The 22012-nt window shown below is 38.1% G+C and overlaps 2 protein-coding genes and 1 pseudogene across 2 annotated transcripts; 1 reads left to right on the top strand and 2 right to left on the bottom strand.

Annotated features, from left to right (window-relative positions):
• Nucleotides 1-8624: 8624 nt before the first annotated feature.
• LOC104240854 (outer envelope membrane protein 7) lies at nt 8625-9088 on the bottom strand. Its single transcript, XM_009795746.2, has one exon. It carries the CDS (start codon nt 8969-8971, stop codon nt 8750-8752), a length of 222 nt encoding a protein of 73 aa, XP_009794048.1. The 5' UTR covers nt 8972-9088; the 3' UTR covers nt 8625-8749.
• Nucleotides 9089-12783: 3695 nt separating this feature from the next.
• On the top strand, nt 12784-13197 carry LOC138884921 (secreted RxLR effector protein 161-like). The gene has a single exon (XM_070165789.1). The coding sequence runs from the start codon at nt 12784-12786 to the stop codon at nt 13195-13197; it is 414 nt and encodes a 137-aa protein (XP_070021890.1).
• Nucleotides 13198-19715: 6518 nt separating this feature from the next.
• On the bottom strand, nt 19716-21229 carry LOC104240855 (F-box/kelch-repeat protein At1g30090-like; annotated as a pseudogene).
• Between the last annotated feature and the right edge of the window lie 783 nt (nt 21230-22012).

Genomic DNA, 22012 nt, shown 5'->3' with positions numbered 1-22012 from the left:
AAGGATTAAATAGAGAGATTGGCCACCTAACGGGTTTTGAGGTGCGTTAGGGCACCTATTTTGTAGATAACTCTGTTTGATTAGTTTGCATCACCAAAGATTAGGTAAGGACTCGAAATTACCTCGAAGAGAAGGTGGTAGGCACTCTTCGAGGTCCACAATTGTGGGTCCCGGCTGAACTCAATTATATGAATTAGTCTATGTGATCAAAGATAAGAAAAAAATAAGGAATCTGGGAAGTACATTATTAAACACAAATAATTGATTGAAAGACAGAGTGGGGGGTCCTAAATTTTTTAGTCTAAAGGATCACCCCATACAACATAAATAATACTTCGTAACTCCCTCAAGATGGGGTGTTACTCATATTATTCAGCGGGCACAGACTATTATCTCCTGCTACCCGATTACTATCTTTAAGTTGTTACCTAAAGCGCACTAGTTGATTCTCAACCGTGCCTTATGTGTGCACTACCCGTCCCATGCCTATGGTCCAAGAGGCTTTGGACCTCTATTTAGGTCGTTCTAGACTTCAACTTAGGCTGCTCAAAATGATAAAACTAATCGACATGTAAAAACAAGTTGGACTTCATATAAAAGCAGTTAAGGGCTTAAGTTAGCCTCCACACTTTGGCAATGAATGCACGCAAACACATTGAACATTTGATAGTTGTAGATTTTGGACTAATTAAAGTTATTGAATCCTATAGGCATGATCTCTATGTGATTCTGGATTTTAATGGGCAAGGAGTTTCATATATAGAAGGCAATTTCTTAATACGATTTTTGAAAGACTACGCAGTTGCCTACTAATTATACATTGTAAGCGGTTAAACCTATGGGCATGATATTTAGGTGATTTATGCAATGACAAACAATGGCAGGTCACATAATTAGGTCCGGAATTATTTGTTTGAACCCTATAAGCATGTTTTCTGGTGAAGGCAACAACACAGTATTTGGAACTCATGAACAAGCGGGCAGAAATGATAATTAGGTTGATTCAAACCTGAAAGCATGCTTTCTATAATCTGTTTTTAGATCATATAGACATGATTTCTATAATTTGTAAACAGAGTAACATGTGAATGAGGTTTGCATACACATTGAATATACAATTCCCTATAGGCATGGTTTCTAATGCGATTAAACCAAATATTGAACCTATAGGCAGGATTGCTAACATATAATGGCTGAACATAATAGGATACCTATAGGCATGCTTTCTAACACACAATAACTGAACATGAAATAACATATTGTTGAACCTATAAGCATGATTTCGAACACACGACAACTGAACATGTAATAGCACAGTGTGGAACCTATAGGCAGGATTTCTACCCAATTTGTTGCAAATATAAAATACAAACCCTTTCCTATTTTTACTAATACACCAGAATTGTTATTATAATTAATTATTACACACCAGAATTTAATGAATGAATTACAAAATAAGTAACTATAGGGAGCCTACAGCAGGCCCAAATACAACTGGACAGGCCAGGCCTTCAAATCACAATAGCTCTAGAAGCCCATGTTCAAAGATACAACATGACCAATGGTAAGCGATTTAGCCATGTATCAAAGTTGAGCACACAAAACCCAAATCCCTAGTGTGTCAGAGTTCCCAAGGGCTTCAAGAACCCAAGGAAGTGCTCACACTAGAGAAATTGATCAGAAATAGTTCAAGGAAGACTAGGGAAGTAAAATAAACAAGAAACAAGGAAAGAAACATGCAAATCAATTTTGAAATTGATTTAAGAGAGAAATTCGGTAAACACTAGTTTTTAGGAAAAGGTGTAAATCCCAGAAATCCAAACGATATCGAACTCACATAATACAGAATCAAACGTGTGTAGACGAAATACAGTCCCGATTCCAGAAATCGAACTCATTTGGACAGAATTGGAGAGATAGTACTTGCCATGTTTAGGCAAGTACTAAGTAATACCATGGAGAAATACCAAGAAGCGGAAAGATACTAATATGGCAAGGAGATGAGAGGGAAATCCCATTAGAAGAAGGATTAGGGAGGGTTTTGAGAGGCGACGGCTAGGGAAGGATTAGGGTAGGGTTTTGAGAGGCGACGGCTAGGGTTTCTCAGAGAAGAAGAGAGAGTAGAGAGGATTTTAGGGAGGCGGGAGGTGAGAATGGTTAGGGTTTGGATAACTAAAGAGAGGGAGTGAACTGGGGTCGTTGATCTTGTGAGATCAACGATTGGGATTAAAGATAAACGGGGTGGGTCGTATAAAATAGGTATAGACTGGGTTTTATAAAGGGGTGTTTGGTTTGGGCTTGAGATTTATTGGGCTAGGGTTTAGTTTTGGGCCAGCAATTGGTCCAAAAATGGGTGGTTTTTAGGCTAGTTTTTAAATACCCAATATTTAACATAAATAATTTATAAAAGTGATAAATAGATAACAAAATATCATTTGTGCACTGAAATGATTTAAAATAATTATTTAGCATTTTTAAAATATAAAAAATTATTTTATGCATAAATAAAGTAATTATACATTAATATGGGCTATTATTGCAAAGATGTGCAATTTAGCCTTAAAAATACAAATGTAATTATAAGAAATGCAATAAAAAATATTTAAAACCTCATATTGACATAAATGATATATTTAGATGATTGAATCATCATAAAAAATAATTTGGAGGCTAATTATTGAATATCTATATAATAAAATGCAGAAATAAATTGATTTAAACTCTTTTAAAAATTATGAAAAATACTTGTGCATGCTTATAAATCAAATGATGATGCATGTGCACTATTTGAAAGTATATATGTATATTTGAAAAATATGAGAAAAAAATTGGGTATCAACAACAACCCAGTTTGGTATTGCCTTCAGGTTGGGGGTCTTATACAGTTTATTGTGATGTGTCGCGAGTTGGCCTCGATGCGATGTTGATGCAGGACCGTAGGGTGATGCCTATGCATCCAGACAACTAAAGATGCATGAAAATAACTATCATGTCCCGACCTTGAGTTAGTTGCTATTGTTCATGCCTTGAAGATTTGGAGGCACTATTTGTATGGTGTCCCTTGTCAGATCTACACTGATCACCGGAATGTGCAGCATTTGTTCAAGTTGAAGGATCTTAATTTTCACCAGAGGAGGTGGTTATAGCTTCTTAAGGATTATGATATCATCATTTTATACCACCCTAGGAAGGCCAAGGTGGTGGCTGATGCTTTAAGTCGTTGGGCAGAGAGTTTGGGGAGTTTAGCATATCTATCAGCAGTAGAGAGGCCCATGGCGTTGGATGTTCAGGCCTTAGCCAACCAGTTTGTGAGATTGGATATTTCTGAGCCTAGTCGGGTATTGGCTTGTGTGGTCTCTCAGTCTTCTCTTTATGATCGTATTAGGGAGCATCAGTATAATGACCCCCATATGTTTGTCCTTAAGGACACAGTCCAGCACGGTGATGCTAAGGAGGTCACTATTGGGGATGATGGTGCATTAAGGATGCAGGGATGATTTGCGTGAGTTGATTCTTCATGAGGCTCATAGCTCGTGATACTCTATTCATCCGGGTGTCGCGAAGGTGTATCAAGACTTGAGGCAGCATTACGGGTGGAGGAGGATGAAGAAAGACATAGTGAAGTATGTTGCTTGGTGCCTAAATTGCCAGTAGGTAAAGTATAAGCATTAGAGACCGGGTGGATTGCTTCAGAAGTTAGAGATTCCGGAGTAGAAATGGGAGTGGATCACTATGAATTTCATTGTTGGACTCCTACGGACTCAGCGGAAGTTTGATGCAGTTTGGGTGATTATGGATAGGCTGACCAAGTAAGCTCATTTCCTTCCTGTGATGACTACCTATTCTTCCGAGCAGTTGGCTCGAGTTTATATCCGTGAGATTGTTAGACTTCATGGCGTGCCGATATCTATCATCTATGATAGGGGTACGCAGTTTACATCACAGTTCTGGAGAGCCGTACAGCATGAGGTGGGTACTCGGGTGGAGTTGAGCACAACATTTCACCATCAGACGGACTAACAATCCGAGCGCACTATTTAGATTCTAGAGGATATGCTCGGTGTGTGTGTGTGATGGAGTTTGGGGTTCTTCGTATCAGTTCTTGCCCCTTGTGGAGTTTACCTACAATAACGGTTATCAGTCCAGCATTCATATGGCACCGTATAAAGCTCTGTATGGTAGGCAGTGTCGGTCTCCAATGGGTTAGTTCGAGCCGGGCAAGGCCAGATTATTGGGCACGGACTTGGTTCAGGATGCTTTAGAGAAGGTTAAGGTGATTCAGGATAGACTTCGCACGGCCTAGTCCAAACAAAAGAGTTATACAGATTGGAAGGTTCGTGATGTTGCATTCATAGTTGGAGAGCAGGTTACTCCGGGTTTTGCCTATGAAAAACGTCATGAGGTTCGAAAAGAAGGTCAAGCTGGGCAGAAGATTCATTGGTCCATTTGAGGTGTTGCGGCGAATTGGAACGTTGCTTATAAGCTTGCCTTGCCTCCCAGTTTAGCAGGAGTTCATCCAGTATTCCATGTTTCTATGCTCCGGAAGTATCACGGTGATTCATCTCATGTGTTGGATTTCAGTTCAGTACAGTTGGACAAGGATCTATCTTATGTTGAGGAGCCAGTGGCTATTTTGGACAGGCAGGTTTTCAAAACCTAAGGTCAAAGAACTTGCATCAGTATAGGTTTAGTGGCGGGGTCAGCCGGTCGAGGAGGCGATTTGGGAGACAGAGCAGGATATGCGCAGCCATTATCCTCACATTTTCACCACTTCAGGTATGTCTCTATGCTCGTTCGAGGACGAACGACTATTTTAAGAGGGGGAAATGTAATGACCCGGCCGGTCGTTTTGAGAGTTATAGCCCCGATCCCCTATTACTTGTTTTTCCCCTATTTATTTCTGCTATTGTAACTTGTCGGGAGGTTTTGTTTTGTTTTTTGGAGTGTTTTGGGACACTTAGTCCTTAAACGGAGGCTTAAGTCTTAGAATTTAGACTGTGGCTGGAAATGTGTGAAGACGGATCTGGAATGGAATTCCATCAATTCCGTTAGCTCCGTGGGTGATTTTGGGCTTAGGGGCGTGTCCGGATTGTGTTTTGCAGGTCCGTAGCTCATTGAGGCTTGAAATAGCAAAAGTCAATTTTTTAAAGATTTGGACCAGTAGTGGAATTTTTGATATAGGGGTCGGATTCCGATTTCGGAAGTTGAAGTTGGTCTGTAGTGTTAAACATGGCTTTTGTGCAAAATTTGGGGTCAATCGAATGTGGTTTGGTTTCGGGTAGTTAAGGGTCATTTTGGACTTTGGAAAGATAGCTGATTTTTCTGGTATTTGTTGCAGAAGTTTGTTCTTCGCGCTCGCGAAGGGGAGCCCGCGTTCGCGAAGAAGAGCTAAGACAGAAGGGGAAATTTCTCTTCGCGTTCGCGAAAAAAGGGACGCATTGGCGAAGGTTTGTCCATCAGTGTATCGTGAACGCATGAATGGCATCGCATTCGCATAGAGGAAATGGAACAACTCGGACCCCTATGGATTGTTCTACGCATTCGTGTAGAATTGGTCGCGTTCGCGAAGCTTCAGGAAACAGAAGGTACGCATTTGTGAGAGGACATTCGCATTCGCGTAAGAGGAATATTTGATCAATAAAGTTTTGTGTTACGCGAAAGCGAGAGAGTGGCAACGTTGGCGAAAAAGAAATCTGGGCAGACAGTATAAACATTTCAAAAACGAGGGTTAGCCATTTTTATCAAAACTTGAGTTTGGGAGCTCGGATTTGGACGAGATTTTGAGGGATTTTCAAAGATATCAATTGAGTAATGATTCTTAACTTGATTTTGGTTATATTCCACCAATCTATCATTAATTTTATCATTTAATTTCGGATTAGGGGTGAAAATTGGGAAAAAATGGAAAGAAGTTCTTCAACTAAGATTTTGAGTTTTGATTGGGATTTTGACATCGGATTTGGATAATTTTGGTAAGCGTGAACTCGTGAGTGAATGGTTGTTCATAATTTGTGACTTTTACCCAATTCCGAGACGTGGGCCCGGGGAGGCTTTTTGGGTGATTTTCCAATTTCTTGGCTTAGCTTTGATTTCATTAGCTAGATTGGTTTCTTGTAGTTATATTTATGTTATGTAGTTGATTTTGGCTAGATTTGGGTTATTCGGGGTCAGATATTCATGGAAAGAGCATTGTGACGTATTGATTAGAGCTTGGTTCGAGGTAAGTGGCTTACTTAACCTTGTGTGGGGGAACTCCTCTTAGGATTTAGAACTGTTTTGATATGTGAGCGCTGTGTACTTGAGGTGACGAGTACATACATAGACTATTTGTTGTAAAACTCTGTTTTTCACTAAGTCATAACCTGTTTTTTCTTATTTGAGCTACAGTAGCATATGTAATTATCCTGTTTAGTTTAGATTAGCATGACTACGTATTTTAACTACCTATCTAAACTCTGTGCAACATGCTTAGTGAAATTACCTGCTTTCCTTGACTTGAACTTAGTCGAAATGTAGGATTTTCTTGTTGTATCTGTTATTTCTGTTGGATGAGCTACATATTTACTTTGAGACTACGGAACGGTATTCTGGGAGATCCCATGTACTGCATATTTACTTTGGGACAACGGAACGGTATTCTGGGAGATCCCCAGCACTGCATATTTATTTTTGGACTACAGAACGGTATTCTGGGAGATTCCCCCCCCCCCTGCACATTTATGTTTGGGACTACGAGATGATATCCTAGGAGATCCCCCGTTGTTATCACTGTGTTATGAATTGTTGTCCTTCATTGACTCTATTCCTGTTAGATTTCCGTATTTATTTTTACTGTGATATTTCATTCTATCTTATTTCATTATATTTATACCAGTAGGGCCCTGACCTGATCTCGTCACTACTCGACCGAGGTCAGGCTTGGCACTTACTGGTTACCATTATGGTGTACTCATGCCCTTTCCTGCATATGTTTTCCGTGTGCAGATCCAGGTTCATCTTACCAGTCTCATCATGCGTTGCAGTCGCTACTACTTATTGGAGACTTCAAGGTACATCTGCACGCGCCCGCAGATCCTCGGACGGTATTCCGGGTTTTGGGAATTGTTTGATACATTTCATAGGTGATAATTGTATATGTCAAGTGACATTCAGTTGCGTATTAGATATTTATCACTGTTAGTAGTTAATGTTCATGCTTTTATTTCATTTTCGCAAAGTGTTAGGCTTACCTAGAGGGTGTTTGGATTGGCTTATTTTAAGTGCTTATTGACTTTTAAACACTTTTTTAGTTTGTGTGGTGTTTGTCAATGATAAAAAGTGCTTAAAATCACTTACTTTTAGACATACAAAGTACAAAAATAAGCCAAAAGCCAAAAGTTGAGCACTACCAACTTATGGCTTTTGGCTTTTAGCTTATAAACTACTTTTAATAAGCCAATCAAAAAACCCTCCTTGTCGTAGAGACTAGCTGCCATCACGACAATTCCCGGAGGGAGAAATTGGGTCGTGACAAATGGATCTAGTGCAAGCTCCGGAGATGCATGAACTCCACAAAGAAAACCCGTTTACTTAAAACCTATCAGTTTTCCCTATGGGTGTCTTGCCTTCGATCTAAACAGTGTTGCACTCCTAGCCAGATGCTAAAAGATATTGGCAAGCTGAGTAAAAATAGAACTGTCTCAAGTTCCTTATTGACAGGCTTAACAATAAATTAAGCTTTGAATGAATTTAAGTACAATCAAAATCATGTTGTAGTCGTCTTACTGTCAGCTATACCTATATCATGTTCTCAAAAGCGCACTATGGTTTTTTGAAGGCAAATAATTTATCAACAAGGATAATAGTAATATAACATTGAGCCTTCTATTTGGAGCAGAAATGAAGAATATGAAATATTATTAGAAAGCATTTGAGTGGAGATTGGAGAGTGTACTTTAACTTCTATTTAGGCCAATGGCTCCTATACGACTAAAAGGCTACTACTCTTTGACTTGCAAAGTAGTGAAAATGTATAATGCTTATATTGAGAGCGGAAACAAAGAGACCAAAACAGTTGGTTGATCTTGCGTAAGTTTTTATTGCTTCTATCTCAGGGTTTCTAATTGATCCTCCATTTTATTTCATCTGTTTTTCACTATTATAAATGTTGAAATTATGACCTCCGGATCCAATTGATTTATCTGGCAAATGGGATGGGGAGGCAGGAAGGATCAGTCTGTTCTTTTTCTTCATTTTTTTCTTTTCTTGAATCTGTTACATATTGGTGATGTAGCTTAAGTTCCCTGTAAAACCAGCTGACTTGAAGAAAAGGATCGAAAGTCTCATAGATAGGGAGTATCTGGAACGAGACAAGAACAATCCTCAAGTTTACAACAATCTCGCGTAGAATATCCGTGAAATAAAATTTTCCGTGTAATTGACTTGGGAGACTCCCATTGTCACTGTCTTTGTAGTCGTTCACCACTGTAAAGCTCTTCATATATGTACTCCTTTGAAGCACGAGAACAAGTACTTTTTCTTTATTTTATTCTAAGTTCACCCAGAGGGAAATGATGTCTTTCAATAGAATAATTTTCCTCATTCATTATACAGAAAAACAGAACCATGGATAGAAGTCCAGAACATATTGAAATATGAATTCTCAAGAAATCAAATAATGTAAAACAAGCACAAAACTAAAATTTCGTAAGTGGACAATCGAGGAAATTAGGGAAGTGACGAGCCCAGCAAGAGAATGCTTAGCACAGGATCAGACAATTTTGACGGCAGTAGCAGAAGTTGAAGCAGACTGTTCAGTTGGGTTTGCATTTAAAGGGGACCGGATGTCATCATCAGGGCCATAGTCGGGATTGAGGTTTTGATCAATGGCTTCTCGGTCCTTTTCGAGACAAGGTTTGCAGGCAATCTCTATGGTTATCCAACCAAGAATTACACCTGCTATTGCTATCACTGCCGTTGTTATTACCCCCATTCCTCCCTATTCTCCTTTGCCCTCTCTCTCTATCTCTCCTGATATCTGAGTTGGAGTGAACGAAGAGAGTTGACCAGTAGCGGAATTTGAGAATACTGCAACTCACACCAAGTTTTAGGAGAGACGGAGTTAATAGTGCTGTACTTGCATTAAATTAGTTTGCTTTGCTAAATTATACCCGGCGTGATTAATTATTTGGTGGTCATCAAATTGTGAATCATATGCATACACATTATACATTGACAATATAAATGACATGTTACTTTTACCTATTATAGCAAGTAAATTGTGTAAGCTGAAGTGTAAAATTCATGTATGTAAATTGAACTCCTATGTCATTGTATAGTGTGTTCTACACATGGTCCCACAATGTCTCTGTGTCTGTGGTCCTTGATATTCTTATATGGTCTAACCTCATAAGCTAGCTCTTTGGGTGGAGTTAGGCCCAAAATTCATTTATCTTAGTATCAAGAGCAAGGTTAGATCCAGAAAAGAGAAAAAATTTGTGAGAGAGTTACGCAAAAACAAAAAAACTCATTCTTCATCTATGGCTTCAGAGAACAACAAGTGTAAAGCGAGCACAGTTTCAAACCTTGAGGAGGGACTTAAAAACTTTGCAGATGAAGGAAGGAGAATCTATCTGTAGCTATTGTGCTAGAATTATGGAGATATACAACAAGATGCGATTTCATGGTGAGAACATGTGTGATGTCATAATAGTGGAAAAGATATTGCGCTCTCTGATGTCGCAGAATGATTATGGTGTTTGCTCTATTGAGGAGTTAAAAGACATAGATACACTATCGCTTGACAACTTGCAAAGCTCTTCATTGGTGCATGAGCAGAAGATGAATCGTAGTTCAACTTCCGATGAGCATACTTTGAAGGCTTCTAATTTTATTTCTTTTTCTAGTTCTAGAGGAAGGGGTAGAGGTAGAGGAACATGAGATCATGGAGGTAGAGATTCCGGCAAGAACTTCAAAGAAAATAATGACCAATCTCAAGGCAGGGGTCGAGATCATGATAAATCCAAGGTAGAGTGCTATAGATGTCATAAATTTGGTCATTATGCATCTGAATGTTATACTAGACTGCCTAATGACAAAGAAAAAGAAGAAAAGTCCAATTACACGAAAAACAAGGAAGGGGAGACCTTGTTAATGGTAATTCAAGTAGAGAAGGAACCCGAGCGAGATGTTTGGTATTTAGACACATGTTGCACTAATCACACGACTGGAAGTAAGTCTTGCTTTTCTTATTTAAATGAAGGCTTCCGTTCTAAAGTTAGTTTTGGTGATTGTTCTATTGTGGATGCAACGGGAAAAGGTGACATCAAGATTAAAACCAAAAATGGTTTTGTGGAAACAATTTCTAATGTGTTATATGTTCCTGAATTGAAAAGTAACTTACTGAATGTTGGTTAGTTGCAAGAGAAAGGTTATGACATTACGATTAAGAGGGTGTTTGCATTGGCTTTTAAAAGTAGCTTTTAAGCTAAAAGCCAAAAGTTATAAGTTGGTAATACCCAACTTTTAGCTTTTGACTTATTTTCGTACTTTTCATGCCATGCTTTTAAGCAATTTTTATCATTTTCAAACACTACACAAACTAGAAAAGTGCTTAAAAGTCAATAAGCACTTAAAATAAGTCAATCCAAACACTCTTTAAGAAGGGTGAGCGAGAAATTTATGACCATGCGAGAGGAGCTATTGCAATAATTCAAATGAGTTCCAACAGATTATTTCCAATAAATATATATAGTATTCAATCTTGCTTGATCACGAAAGTGGAGGATCCCTCATGGTTGTGGCATTTTCGTTATGGTCATTTGAGTTTTGGAGGATTGAAGACACTTCAACAAAAAAAATATGGTCACAGGCCCTCCTCAAATTACTGTTCCTTATCAAATTTGTTAAGAATGTGTTGTTGGCAAATAACACCGATCTCAATTCCCGAAAAGCAAATTATGGCGAGCAAAGCATGTTTTGGAGTTAGTTCACTCTGACATATGTGAGCCAATAAAACCAATCTCTAATGAAGGCAAAAGGTATTTTATTACCTTTATTGACGATTATTCTAGGAAGACTTGGGTATATTTTCTCCAGAAAAAATCAGAGGCTTTTAATGTATTTAAAAGCTTCAAAGCTCATGTGGAGAATGAGACAGGAAATACCATTAAGAGCTTTCGAACAGATCATGGAGGCGAATATTGCTCTAAGGCGATTGAAGAATCTTGTGGGACTCATAATATTAGAAAAAAGCTCACAACGTCGCATACACCGCAACAAAATGGTATCAGAGAGGAAGAATAGAACCATACTCAACATGGTTCGAAGCTTGCTAGCTCAAGGAAAAGTTCCAAAGACATTCTATCAAGAAACAGTAAATTAGAGTATTCATGTTTTGAATAGAAGTCCAACATGTTTTGTTCAAAACTTGACTCCAGAGGAGGCTCAGAGTAGAAGGAAACCTGTTATAGATTATTTTAAATTTTTTGGTTGCATTGGCTATGCACATGTCCCAGACGAGAAGAGGAAGAAGCTTGATGACAAAAGCGAGACGTGTGTCTTTTCTGGTGTTAGCGAGGTATCCAAGCTGTTCAATCCATTGACAAAGAAGGTTGTGACCATCAAAGATGTTATTTTTTATGAAGAAAGCTCTTGGGATTGGAATATGCAACAATCTATTCCAATCTTAATTGATAATCAAGTCGAAGAAGCAGCTGCAATACCCTAAAATTCTGAAAATTCTACTCCAACAGCTGCTGAAATTTCACCTTTAGCTTGGAAGAAATTGATGCACCAGACGAGTCTTTTCGTCGTGCTCGCAAAAGGCCCACATGGATGATGGATTATTAGGTAACATGAATTTATGTAAATGAAGACGATTTTTCCTACTTTGTATTATTTGCAGATAGTGAGCCTACAACTTTTGAAAATGTTGCAGAAAAGGAGAAATGGAGGAAAGCTATGGATGACAAAATTAATGATATTGAATAAAAGAGCACATGGGAGCAATCATATCTTCCAAAAGGGCATGAAACTATTGGTGTGAAGTGGATATTCAAGACAAAGTTGAAAGAAGATGGTGAAGTTGACAAGTATAAGGCATGCTTAGTGGCTAAAGGATACAAACAAGAGTATGAAAATGACTACCCAGAAGTATTTGCTTCGGTTGCGAGACACGATATAATCATATTGGTGATTGCATTAGCGACACAGAATTCTTGGCCTATTTTCCAATTAGATATCAAATCGGCATTTTTGTACGGGCACTTGGAAGATCAACTATTTGTAGAACAACCTCCAAGTTCTACAAAAAATGGAAATGAGCATAAGGTGTACAAATTGAAAAAGGCTCTTTACGGACTAAAACAAGCTCTGCGAGCTTGGTATAGCCACATCGAGGATTACTTTCTAAAAGTTGATTTTCTGAAATGTCCATATGAACACTCTCTTTTAGTTAAACATGGAGAACTTGGAAAAATGCTCATTGTGTATTTATATGTTGATGATCTTATATTTACTGGGAATGATAGTATCATGTTTGCCGATTTCAGGAAGTCTATGATGGATGAGTTTGAAATATCTGATCTTGGTAAGATGCATTATTTTCTTAGATTAGAAGTAGTATAATCAGATGATGGAATATTTATTTCCCAAAAGAAGTATGTGTGAGAAATTTTGGACAATTTCAAGATACAAAATTGCAATACCGCCATCACTCTAATTGAGTTTGGCTTGAAGCTATGCAAAGCAGAAAGCTGAAAGAAGGTGGACAACACATTCTACAAGAAAATTATAGGTAGTTCGATGTATCTTACTGCTACAAGATCCGACATCATGTATGTTGTAAGTCTCATAAGCATATACATGGAGAGCCCAACTGAAATTCACCTGCTAGCAGCTAAGAGAATCCTTCGTTACTTACAAGGAACTAATGATTGTATTTTGTTCTACAAGAAGGGTGAAAATTTTGGTTTGATTGGTTTTACTGGCAGTGATTATGTAGTAGATCAAGACGACAAAAGGAGCACTTCAGGTTATGTTTTTATGTTAGGCACAAGAGTTGTTTCATGGTCTTCTAAGAAGCAATCAATTAGCACTTTGTCAAAAACTGAAGCTGAATTTGTTGCTGCTACAACTTGTGCTTGTCAAGCTGTTTGGTTAAGGAGAATTCTTGAAGAACTAAAATCAAACAAGAAACAACACTACAATTTTCTGTGACAACAACTCGGCCATCAATTTGTCAAAGAACTCGGTGCCACATGGAATAAGCAAGCACATTGACTCGAAGTACTATTTCTTGAATGATCTCAACAATGAAGGAACAATAGAGCAAAATATTGCCGGAATGAAGACCAATTGACGGATCTTTTCACTAAACCTCTTAAGTTACATTCTTTCCAAAATTTGAGAAGATTATTGAGACTATGCACCATGGAATAACTCAAGAAATTGAAGATAAATTGAAGCTTGAAAGCTTTCAGTTTAAGGGAGGGTTTTAGTAAATAAAACTCATATCTTTTAGGTTTGTCCTAGTCCTTAGGAAGTAGTTTAACATGGTTTTGTTATCTTATTTTTAGGAGGAAACTTTGTGGAGTAGATCCTAATTTTTAGCCTAAGTTTCCTATGTTTTTTGCTTATAAAAAATTGCAGTTGTTGCATTGCAGTCAATCAGTCAGGAAATTTCAAGAATTGCCTCATTCTCTGCTATATTTTTCACTTACAAATCTACATCCTTCTCTAATCATTTTTTCTATCACCTATGGCATTTATTTGAGAAGTTCATTCCTCCTCTCTTTCATATAACCAACTTCTACCTCGGTATCTTTAGATAAATGATAAGTGTTGGGAATAAACCCCCACAGAAATAATATTCATGGTAATAAAAGAGAAATAACAATGTAGCACCGAGATACGGTAATTAACAAAAAAAAGAGTGACACTAACACCAAAATTTTACGTGAAAAACCCTTTTGAATAAGGAAAAAAACAATGGCCCGAGACGAGCAATTGATATCACTATAGCAAGGAATTTTACACTTTGTAGGTTCGAGTAAAATACTCCAAAGACCATTACAACACTCAAAAGAAATAATCCTCTTTTGATATTCCCAACTTACAACAATATCGCTCACACACTCTATTTTTACTCACAGACTATTTTCTTATACCTTGTTTGTGATGCCTCACTCTTTCTTTCTCTCTTTGTTGGTGTGTATTACAAGTGAAGGAATACTTCCTTATTTATAGAGGTGAAGAGTCTCTCAAAGATATCATGGGTGACATCAAAAAATAGTAAACCAAACTTGTCTTCCTTCCCTTTTTTACTTTCCTTGCCACACAAATATTTATTTGACAAATTTGAATTTGGACGTGCAGACTTTGCCAAAGGAAGTTGTCTTCCTTTCACATGGGATGGACCCATAAAATCTCCCCCTCAAGTCCCATGCACCTGAAGGAGGTAACACCGAAGTTTCTAGTTTGAGTGCATGCCGACAAGTTCTTTGCATAGCTCGAACTTGTGTCTTGGTACCACCTTGGTTAGCATATCGAAAGGATTCTCACTTGTATGGATCTTTTTGACATGTATTGATCCATCCTCTATTCTTTCTCGAATCTAGGGATATCTTACGCCGATATGCTTCGTCCTTGCATGATACATGATGTTTTTGCTCAGGTCTATTTCACTTTGACTGTCATAATCGATGACATACTCGTTTTGATGCAATCCAAGCTCTCAAAGGCACCATTTCAACCAAACCATCTCCTTGCCAGCTTCAGTAGCGGCAATATATTATGCTTCAGTTGTAGAGAGTGCGACACACTTCTGCAACTTCTACTGCAATGATATAGCTCCCCCTGAAAATGAGAACATGTATCCTGTAGTAGATTTACGATTATCAAGATTACCTGCCATATCAGCATCCGTGTAGCCCTTCAAGATTGGATCAGATCTTCCAAACACAAGCAATCTCCTACAATACCTCTTAGGTACTTGAGTATCCACTTGACTGTTTCCCAATGTTCCTTTCCAGGATTTTCAAAGAATCTGGAAAGAACACCAACTGCATGAGCAATATCAGGTCTGGTGCACACCATTGTATACATCAAGCTCCCGATTGCTGAAGAATAAGGAACTCTAGCCATGTTCCATTTCTCCTCCACTGTTGTAGGACACATCTTCTTGCTCAACTTCAGATGACAAGCAAGTGGTGTGCTGACTGGCTTAGCACTTTTCATGTTGAAGCATTGCAGTACACGTTCAATGTACTTCTCCTGAGATAGCCATAACTTTCTGCTTGTCCGCTGTCGAACTATCTTCATCCCTAAAATTTGTTGTTTTGGGCCCAAGTCTATCATATCAAATGACTTGGACAAATCTCTCCTCAACTTTGCAATCAGCTTCTTTCTTGTCCTATAATCAACATGTCATCCACATACAACAATAATATAATAAAGTTATTATCAGAAATTCTTTTGAAGTATACACATGGATCAGAATAGGTCTTTATGTATGTTTGACTTTTCATGAATGAGTCAAACTTCATGTACCATTGCCTTGGTGTCGACTTCAATCCATAAAGACTCTTATTCAATTTTCACACCATGAGTTCCTTTCCAGCTACTTCAAATCCTTCTGATTGTTCCATATAAATCTCCTATTCTAAATCTCCATGAAGAAATGTAGTTTTCACATCCAACTGCTCCACTTCGAGATCTAGGCTAACTGCTAATCTCAAAATTGTTCGAATAGAAGTTATTTTAACAACAGGTAAGAAAATTTTGTCAAAATCAATACGTTTCTTCTGTTCGAAGCCTTTAACCACCAATCGAGCTTTGTATCTGACCAGCTTGCCATTTCCATCTTTCTTGAGTTTAAAGACCCACTTACATTTGAGTGGTCTTTTACCCTTTGGAAGTTCAACCAGCTTGTACGTGCCATTTTTCTATAGAGATTCTATCTCTTCTTGCATGGCTTTCATCCACTGGTTTTTTACTGGATAGGACAACACCTCTTTAAGACTTTCTGGATCCCCTTTCATTGATGAGGACATATTCTGTGGAAGGATACCTGCATGACTCTACCCTTGGCCTTTCTGATCTCCTTAGAGGTTGAGGTTGTTCTTCTTCCTGAGTAGGGTACTCCACTTGCTCGACATCATCATCAAGTTGCTCCCCTGCTCAATAACCTCATCAGGTCGCCCCCTGCTCGACAACCTCTTCGGTCATACTTTAAGCACTTGTAGGATTGTTAGAAGTAGAATGAGTAGTAACAATGTTATGAATTATACCATTCTTGGCCTTCTCTAACATATCATCAGCAGTTCCAACTTCACTTTCTCGGAATAATACATCTCTGCTTCTGATGACCTTTTTTTTTTTACAAGATCCCACAATCTATATCCAAATTCTTCATCTCCATATCCAATAAATATACAGGGAACAGATTTATCATCCAGCTTTGTTCTCTACTCCTTTGGTACATGTGCAAAAGCTCTGCAACCGAACACCTTCATATGCGAGTAGGACACCTCCTTGTTGGTCCAAACTCTCTTTGGGATGTCAAATGCAAATGGAACTGATGGACTCCTATTGATCATGTAACAAGCTGCCTGAACTGCTTCACCCCAATATGACTTAGACAATTTAGCCATTCTGAGCATGCTTCTCACCTTCTTCACAATGGTGCATCTTTAGCTATATCTTTGTGTTGTGGGGTTCCAAGAACTGTCTTTTTATGTCTGATCCCATGGCTCGAACAGTACTCTTCAAATTCCTTTGAAGTGTACTCACCTCCATTGTCACTTAGGAGACGTTTCAGCTTTTAGTCTGTCTCCCTTTTCACCAGAGCATGAAACTTCTGAAAAACTTGAACACCTGATCTTTGGTTTCCAAAATATAAACCCATAATTTTCGTGAAGCATCATCAATAAAAGAAACAAAATATTTGTTGCCGCCCATTGATCCAATTTCCATTGGACCACAAATATCAGAACATACTAAATCAAGTATATTCAATTTTCTTTCAGAGGATGTCTGAAATGACACTCTATGTTGCTTACCAAATAAACAGTAGTCACAAGGTTTTACCGTTGTACATTTGGCATAAGAAATAAGTGATTTCCTGGAAAGAATCTGCAATCCCTTCTCGCTCATATGACCCATTCTTTTGTGGCACAAATTTGTAGAAATCTCACCTTGTGCCGCGTTCAATTCATTGGCTTATTTCTGCATTTGTTCTGTAAAATGTGTCACGAGCAACTCGCTTTGCAATCACCAATGATCCCTTGGTGGGTCTCCACTTTTGATTTGCAAAATAGTTCTCATATCCATCTCGGTATAAAGCAATTCCCAAGATCAAGTTCATCCGCATATCAGGTACATGCTGTATGTCCTTTAAAACCAATGTGCATCCGACATTTGTCTTGATACAAATGTCACTAATCCCCGCAATCTTTGAGTAACTCGTATTACCCATTCTCATAGTGCCAAAATCACCTGCTACATTTCTGCAAAAAATTCCTTTTGCAGTGTGGCATGGTAAGATGTTGTTGTATCAACAACCCATTCCGACTCTAGACATGCCAAGTGCATGCATTCCTCTTCCTCATTTATAAAGAGAACAATGTTATCGTTGTTTTGTACCATAACGGTTTTGTTGTCGTATTCTTCTGGCCAATGGGTTCACCCTTGCCCTTCCTTGTATTTGGACAATCTCTTTTGAAGTGACCTGGTTGATCACAGTTGTAACAATTTCTGGCTCTTGATTTGGATCGGTTCTTAGACTTCCCATGAGCTCCGGATCAACCATAGTTGCTCGAACTCCTTTGATAACTCTTGCCTCTACCTTTTGTGATGAGATCCTGTCCTTGATTTTCAGGTTTGTTTCTCATATTCTCATTGAGTAAAAGAACCGATGTGACGTCTTTCAACTCAATTGTAGTCTTACCGTGTAAGATGGTTGTTGCCAAATTATCGTACGAAGACGGCAACAAGTTCAATAGCAACATGGTTTTATCTTCTTCCTTGATTTTCACTCCGAGATTGGCGAGCTATGTGATTAGTCCGTTAAATACATTTAAATTTGACAAAAAATTCGTATCTTCACCCATGTGTAGGGTGTATAGCTGCTTCTTCAGGTATAATTTATTTGTTAGCGTTTTGGACATGTATAGGCTTTCCAACCTTGTCCAAATGCAACATGCGATGTCTTCATCAATGATGTTATTTACCACATCATCTGATAAGTGCAACCTAATTGCACTAGCAACCCTTTCATCCAACTCAGCCCAATCCTCAGCTTTCATGGTATTAGGCTTTTTGGCATCAGTATCTAATACCTTGTGTAACCTTTTTTGGATGAGCAGATCCCTCATTCTTCTTTGTCATGTTGAGAAACCGTTATCTCCGCTTAATTTTACTATCTCGTACTTTTCTCCGGACATTTTTTTTCACCGAGTATAGTACTACCGACAGTGAATAGTATTTCTGCGAACGAGGGAACTTATGCTCTAATATCAGTTGTTGGGAATAAACCCCCACAGAAATAATATTCACGGTAATAAAAGCGAAATAATAGTGTAGCACTGAGATACGCTAATTAACAAGAATAAAAGAATGACAACGACACCAAGAATTTTACGTAGAAAACCCATTTGAATAAGGAAAAAAAACACGGCCCGAGAGGAGTAACTGATATCACTATAGCAAGGAATTCTACACTTTGTAGGTCCGAGTAAAAAAACTCCAAAGACCACTACAACACTCAAAAGAAATAATCATCTTTTGATATTCGCAACTTACAACAATATCGCTTACACTCTTTATTTTTCTTACAGACTATTTTCTTATACTTTGTCTGTGATGTCTCACTCTTTCTTTCTCTCTTTGTTGATGTGTATTACAAAGGAAGGAATACTTCCTTATTTATAGAGGTGAAGAGCCTCTCAGAGATGTCATGGGTGACATAAAAAAATAGTAAATCAAACTTGTCTTCCTTCCCTTTTGACTTTCCTTGCCACATAAATATTTGTTTGACAAACTTGGATTTGGACGGTGCATACTTTGCCAAAGGAAGCTGTCTTTCCTTCATATGAGATGGACCCATAAATAAGATAGAGAATGTTTTTTTATTTATTTCAAAGGATAAAAGTAGGATGTCGCAGAATTTTCTTCTTTTCCAGATTATGTGACTTAATGTCTAAAAGAATTAAGCATAGATAATTTTATTACTGCATACCCGTAACTAATGCGAAACTTAACTGAATCATTTAACGGAAAGTCTACTAAAATATTTCCAGGTTATCACTCTATCGGCTTATCAACATTCTGTTTTTGCAACTATCTTAGCTTTACTCTTTGTTTTACAATCAGTCTCGAGGATTAATAGTAAGTACAACACTTTACTCTCTAAATTGAAAGAAGTGAGTTGTTTCTTAATTTTATGTAAATTGTAAAAGAGTCACCTCACTTAACAGTGTTAACAAAGAAAAAAGTAATCTAATCTTATCAAGGATTTTTTTTTCAATTGCAGACTAAATGAGCAAATTGCAAAGCAGACGAAATACGATGTCAGGCATAACAGCAACGAAGTTTCATTTCCCTGTCAAAACAAGCACAATCAACCGCATGATTAAAGCAAACTTTACTAAACTTGGTTTGCAGATAGTCGCAACCAACTCTTGATTTGCTATTATAAGGAAGACAGGATCCACTGAAAAAAAAAAGAAAAAGAAAAAGAAAAAGAAAAGAGACTGATGCATTTTTAAATCAGAAGATACTTCTTCCTCAATGTTTCCAGTGTTATGGGACCTTGTCAGAAAATATGCAAGGTGTTCCAAACTTACACATGCCCTCATCATTCTAAGTTTCTAACTTTTGGCAGTCTAATGTAATTGCTAGTATCCAAACTGGAAGCTAAGAAAATACAACATGTGCACTTGATGGTGTAAAATCAGTAAGGGATTCAGGAGCATCTACCACTTGCCAGGTAACAGCAAAGCTGCAGTTTTTAACCGATTGATTTTTTTGCTGTAGCCTCGTGATATGTCCCACAGCAATATGAAGGTCTCGACCTACAATAAGAATCTGGTTGCCATAGCAATCTACAGAGAACGGTTTGGATATCTGTTCACGTAACGGGAGTCCTCCTACTATATCCCAGGAGTCAGTTTCTGTATCATAAACCTTAAGTTTTGTTCGTTCATGTTCTGACACAACGAATAAACGTCCGTAAATCACAATGCATGGACCAGTCCAACCTTCTCGTAGTCCAGAAGCCATTTCCTCCCAATTATTTGTTTTAGGGTCATAGATTTGGCCCCTGGGCACAACTAAAAAGGGCCAATACCAGCCTTCTGTCGTCAGAAGCTTACCATTAAGAGTATAAAGCCATGTTCACCCCCATATTAGCAACAGGATGCCAAGTCTCTTTATCAGGATCCAGGACTTCAGCAGAGTTGATCTCATTATAAAGATTTGAGTTGTTTCCCCCAGCAACATAAATCATCCCATTATTAACTCCACTAGCAAAAAAGGACCTTGGAGTGATCATTTTCTTTATAATAGTCCAACTGTTTTTTCGGACTTCATATTTCAACACCATATTAAGGGGACAATCATCAGAGGCCACTCCACCGCAAACATAGAGAACACCCTCACGAGGCAAGGCGACACATCTAAACCCATAGGGACAAAGTTTTTCCTTGCACGGCAGAGCAGGGATTGTGTGCCAGGAAAAGTTGTTAAGGTCAAAAACTTTCCACAAAATTTTTTCAGTAGATTTATGAAAGGCAAAGACAAAGAGCCATGGATCATGAAAACCCAGCTCCTTCCAAAGCGTAAAGAATCGCTCTTTACTGCCGAAAAGTGAATACCATCGCTTACAAACAACCCTGCAGTTTATGTGGTTATCCACTGGTATCCGGAGGAGGCAATGGAGAGCAACATCATCCGGAAGTCCAGGAATTAGAGGCTCTCCTTTAAGCCACGATTGGAACTCAAGAGACGGATCAAGCAGAGCGGAACACATTGCAGCTAACCTAAACTTTGGGGACAGGTCTTTTGTGAATCCCCTAACTTGTGCACTGGAGCCTGATGTGTTGATAGCCTTACTCTTTGCATCTTTTATCTTGTTTAAAACAACATCAAGAACCAAAAATATTAAATTCCCTATCACTAATGTACAATGTTCCTTTCTCTTCTTGATCAAAACCACATCTTATAACACAAAAATTCTGAGAAATGAACACAAGAGCACACCATTCAGGTACACCGGCACAAAGATACCATGGTTATATGCATAGATTTGAGTTAAAATCTAACTCAAATATGAAAAGGCTTGATCCTTAAAGCCATAACACCCCAAATGGGAAACCCAAATACAAATTAATAGGCAAAAAAAGAATTTTAAAAAACCTTAAATCAAGCTTATTTGGCCAAAGCCTCCACTTTCATACCCTCCTAGCCCCAATAGTATAAACACACTCAAACTTAACAAACAACTTTGTAGCTTAAAAAAATATATAGAGAAAGAGAACCAGCAAATACCAAACCAGAGCAACAGCAAGCAATCACTAATCCTCAGAAGCACCACAGAATTCAGGTGATACCCATAATTTCTCAACAAATCAATAAACTCAAGAATCACATAAAAAGGACAGCCCTTTCCACAGTTTACACAACATTAACTCAAAAAGACAAAAAGGTCAGGCCTTTTTTTCCTTTTCTTAATATTTTCCTTGTTTTTATTTCAGTGATAAAAAAACCCTTAATAGCAGAAACAAGAAATACGAGTTCAAGTTCAAAAGAACAGAAGACGTGAGACTTACAAATTATAGAAAAATCAACCGATCCCAGTAGCAGAGTAAAGATGGAGACTTAAGTCGTGAGCCACCCACCGGAATGTGCAACTTTATACATTAACTTTTTTATTCATTCAAAAAGAAGATTGACCCATCCATAAGCTTGTTTAATCAAAATTCAATTAGACCACCGCCATCGCGTATTGTTCACGCGCGAAATATCTCATTCTTTT

This window comes from Nicotiana sylvestris, chromosome 2 (assembly GCF_000393655.2).
Source record: "Nicotiana sylvestris chromosome 2, ASM39365v2, whole genome shotgun sequence".
Classification (NCBI taxonomy): Eukaryota; Viridiplantae; Streptophyta; class Magnoliopsida; order Solanales; family Solanaceae; genus Nicotiana; species Nicotiana sylvestris.
Note: the sequence above shows the minus strand (reverse complement) of the source record. Positions and strands in the feature narration are given on the sequence as shown.